The 4,152-nt window shown below is 31.3% G+C and overlaps 1 protein-coding gene across 1 annotated transcript; it reads right to left on the minus strand.

The window, feature by feature from the left end:
• Positions 1 to 505: 505 nt before the first annotated feature.
• On the minus strand, positions 506 to 1,490 carry LOC108605730. The gene is made up of 2 exons (XM_017995525.2): positions 1,074 to 1,490; positions 506 to 1,019 (listed from the first exon to the last, which is right to left on the minus strand). Exons 1-2 carry the CDS (start codon positions 1,428 to 1,430, stop codon positions 780 to 782), a joined length of 597 nt encoding a protein of 198 aa, XP_017851014.1. The 5' UTR covers positions 1,431 to 1,490; the 3' UTR covers positions 506 to 779.
• Between the last annotated feature and the right edge of the window lie 2,662 nt (positions 1,491 to 4,152).

Genomic DNA, 4,152 nt, shown 5'->3' on the forward strand with positions numbered 1-4,152 from the left:
TATGCATACACTTAAAAAAAATCCACAACTGTTTGTCTATAGAGCTTACCCAAATTGTAAAATGAAAAGAAAGCATAACAGCAACAAAAATAAAAACGATGAGGGCTTAAGCAAAACCACAAAAAAAAAAGGAAAATACTTTATTTAAGACAAAATATAGATATGGATTGTGTGTTGGGTTAGTTTAGTAACTTTTTTTCATTTAAAGCTACAGTGAGCGCCAGCTGTAAGTTGCCCAGGCAAATGTCACATAACTGGCACAGCAACTTTTTTTTTTTTTTTGTAACCCTTGCTTGTTAAATATGTTGCTGTCTTTTGCGTTTACTCTTTTGTTTTTCAATTTTAATTGCGTATAGATTTCGGGGCTTTTGCAGCTTGCGTTGAAACAGGTGCAATTTTTGCAGCAGCAGCAGAAGAAGAAGAAGCAGCCGTAAATATGCGACTGCTGTATGCGCTACAAGTGAGTTTAAGCTTTAAATGAACTGGAGTTGCGTTTTTTTTTAATACGGTAAGTGTGCTAAACAAACTCAATATAAATATATAAAATATATAAAAATATGCCATAGTCGTTGTGGCTTGTGGCAGGCGGCGCTGATTGCCACACAGAGCCGCGTGCCAGGTCCTGGCACGTTGTGCGTGCCGCTTAATTGAGCTTAATGTCGATGTCTGAACCTGTTGCATTAACTCTCTATATATAGTTAGGGTGCAGGCTAGCTAGCTGCTTATTATAATTATTATACCCTTTTTTTTCTGCTTCTCCTTAATGATTTGCACAAACTTCACTTGAATATGCTTGAGATACGCAGCGAGTGCAGCAGGTGACTGCTGATTGCCGCTTGAAAAACGCATCTAATGCAATTGACCAGCAGCAGCACGACGCCCAAACGCAGCAGCGGCAGCAATGACAAAAATTTCAACTGCATTTGGCCTTTCAACATTTCCAGGCAACAGTTGCAAGCTTCCAGCAGCAACATAATTGCATGCAACAGCAGCCAGGGCAGCAGCAAATTGCTCGAAGTCTGCAGCAGCAACAGCGCTTATTATTTAATTTTTGTTACTAATCATTTGCTTACCGTTAGCAGTCCATACACCAGCATCGCCCATATTATAACCATTAGAAAAACGCCATATAAACGCATCTGTCTCAATATGCAAATATTTATGAAATGAAATTTACGCCTGCGCCACATGCGCAACGGACATTGCGGCACTAGCAGCAAAGTTAGTAACTGACTAAAGCTGCGCACTAGCCCATTCAGCGCTATGAACATAACGAACCAATAGATATAGGGAAATATCTCATAGCGACAGGGATTGCATTGGCCAAAGTAATTGTAGGTGCGTCTAACTAAACAAAAGTCCCAAATCGAATAGGCGCGACATTCGGGATATTTGCCAAAAAGCGTTAAAATTGATTTCGTAGCAAACATAATTAAAATTGCAACTAAAAATTTCGTTTTTTAAATAAATATGTGCACAATTTTGTTGTTTAGGGTTTGCTTTGTTTCAAATACTTGAAATTCATTGCTAGCTGCGTTTTCATTTGTTATTATATTAAATGCTAGACATTTCGTCATCGTATTAACAATTTAAATACTAAAGAAAACAATCAAAGCGTTCAAATTGATTTCGTAACATTATTAAAAATTAAAAAACGTTATAAGCTAAAAATTTGTTTAAAAAATTTGGCTTAGCTACATTTTCATTTATTATTATATTAATATTTATTTATTTTATATTAATATTTAATATTGAACATTTCGTATTATATATATTATCAGCTTAAAGCGTATTAACAATGTAAATACTAAAAAAAAAAACATGCAGCATATTTGCCAAAAAGCTTTCAAATTGATTTTGAAACATTATTAAAAATTAAAAACGTTATAAAAATTTGCTTAAAATTTTGTTTAGGTTTTGTTTCCACTGTTAGTTAACTTTCAATTTATTATTATATTAAACATTAGACATTTCGTTCATAAATATTATCAGCATAAATTGCTTTAAAATTATTTGCGTATAAATTTAAAATTTTATTTAGGCTTGAATTCAATTTGACTTGAAATTCATTGCTAGCTACGTTTCAATTTATTATTATATTAAACATTAGACATTTCGTTTAAAATTACAATATTTTAAAGAAAATTGCACTCGAAATTACAAAATTTAAAATGCTATATACTTTTTTTATATAGATCAAATTCAACTTGATCACTTTAGCGCAAACATTTAGCGCATCGAGTATGTATATGCGGATTATCAGCAGAATTCCTAGCGTTGAGAATTCGTATATTATTATATTATATGCGCTATATGTTTGCGCTCAAAGTGTAATTACAAAATGAATGCTAAAAATAGCGCTTTATCGCTTTTTGTTATTATAAAAAACTACATTAATAATTTGTAGATTGTTTTACGCGCCTTTACGACGAAATAACGTCAATTAAAAACTGTAAATATATATTTTCTGTATAACCCGCATAAATATGCAAGCCGATTAGAATAATTTTAGGTCGAATGATAAAAGTGAAAACATGAATAAAACCCACAGAGTGGCAACTGTTTTGACGTCTGTTTGGGGTGGGGGCTGGGGCGGTGCTGGGGGTTGATTTCAATTAGTCAGCGCTTGGGCAACGTTAGGTTTTGGTAAATTACCCAACCAACAACAACAACCGTCACTTGTATAAATTACGGCCACGTAATTAACTATTCAGACTCGAAATGTTAGTTGCAATAATTGCAAGTCTGATTCATTTAGTTTTCCCAGCCCATAAAATGAAAAACAAAAAAATGTTAGTTGAACAGGTAGAAAATAGATGCATATAGATTATAAAGATGTCTGAGCTATAAAATAAATATGTAGGACCTCATGGCTTCAAACTGTTTTCTAATGCGACAAGTGTACACAATTTTATGAGCGTAGCTCAAGTTTAGGTAGCTACACTTAAAGAAATATTTAGTACTTTAATGCATGAAAAAAGTGAAAAATTTATGCTACTTTGATATGGCAAATTTTTTAATAAATAAAATTAAATTGCTGTAATATATTTTGCCATATCAATGAAAAAATTTAAAAACAGTTTGAGTTGCTTTTAAAGATTTCAATGTTAATTAAATTGCTGTGGCAAATTTTTTAATAATAATGTATTTTGCAATATTTTTTGGTATATAAAAATATTGACTAACTCTTAAATCTTATGCATTCAATTTTACAAATATAAATATGCGCCTATGGCATATGGCATATTTTTTTCAAAATAAATATGTTAAAAAATAAAATTAAATTGCTGTAAAAATATTTGACTAACTCTTAAAACTTACTCATTAAATATGTGTATTATTTTTCGATATTGCAAATTTTTCAAACCTAAATATGACAAATAATAAAGATTGTGCAATTGATTGATTTAGCAAATGTCTTAAACAAATATTTGTTTAGGTGTTGAAACTTGATAAATAGATTTTTGCATATTTGAGCTTTAAAAAAACTGAAATCAATAATAAGATGTATATTAAAATATTTTTTGTTGTAGTAAATTGTCAACAATATGTAATAAAATTTGAGTGATAATAAATTAAATATAATAACAAATATTTGTTTAACTGTTGAAATTTGATAAATACATTTTTTACTTATTTGAGCTTTGAAATATTTTTTTGAACACAATTTTTCACACATAAATATTTGATTTGTTTGCATGCCTTGCGTTTCGCTCAGTGTATTGCATGCAATGATTGCATCTACTACTGCAACTTTTTATAGTTTTTCGTATACTTTTATTTTTACGATACTTTCACTGCCATAAAATGTATATATATATTTTTTTTTTTAAGCCAGCCTGCAGGCGCTGATAAGAATGCCTTTGAAATTCCAAGAAACAGCAACAACAACAGCAACAGCAACAACAACAATTCAATTCAAGTCTAGGCGAGTCAAGTCGATTGCAAACTCAGTTGCAGCTCTAGCTACACATGGCTGGCATGTAATTGTGAATGTATCTTAAAGTTACAATTGTGCTCAGAGGTCGAAACTTAATGATTGCAATTAGTCAACAGAAAAGTTGAAAAGAAAAATTGTTTGGCTGTAAGGATTTTCACAATTGCTCAAGCGATTTGTCACACTGTCACAGGTGCGGCAAAGAGAGCGAGCAA

This window comes from Drosophila busckii, chromosome X (genome assembly GCF_011750605.1).
Source record: "Drosophila busckii strain San Diego stock center, stock number 13000-0081.31 chromosome X, ASM1175060v1, whole genome shotgun sequence".
NCBI lineage: Eukaryota > Metazoa > Arthropoda > Insecta > Diptera > Drosophilidae > Drosophila > Drosophila busckii.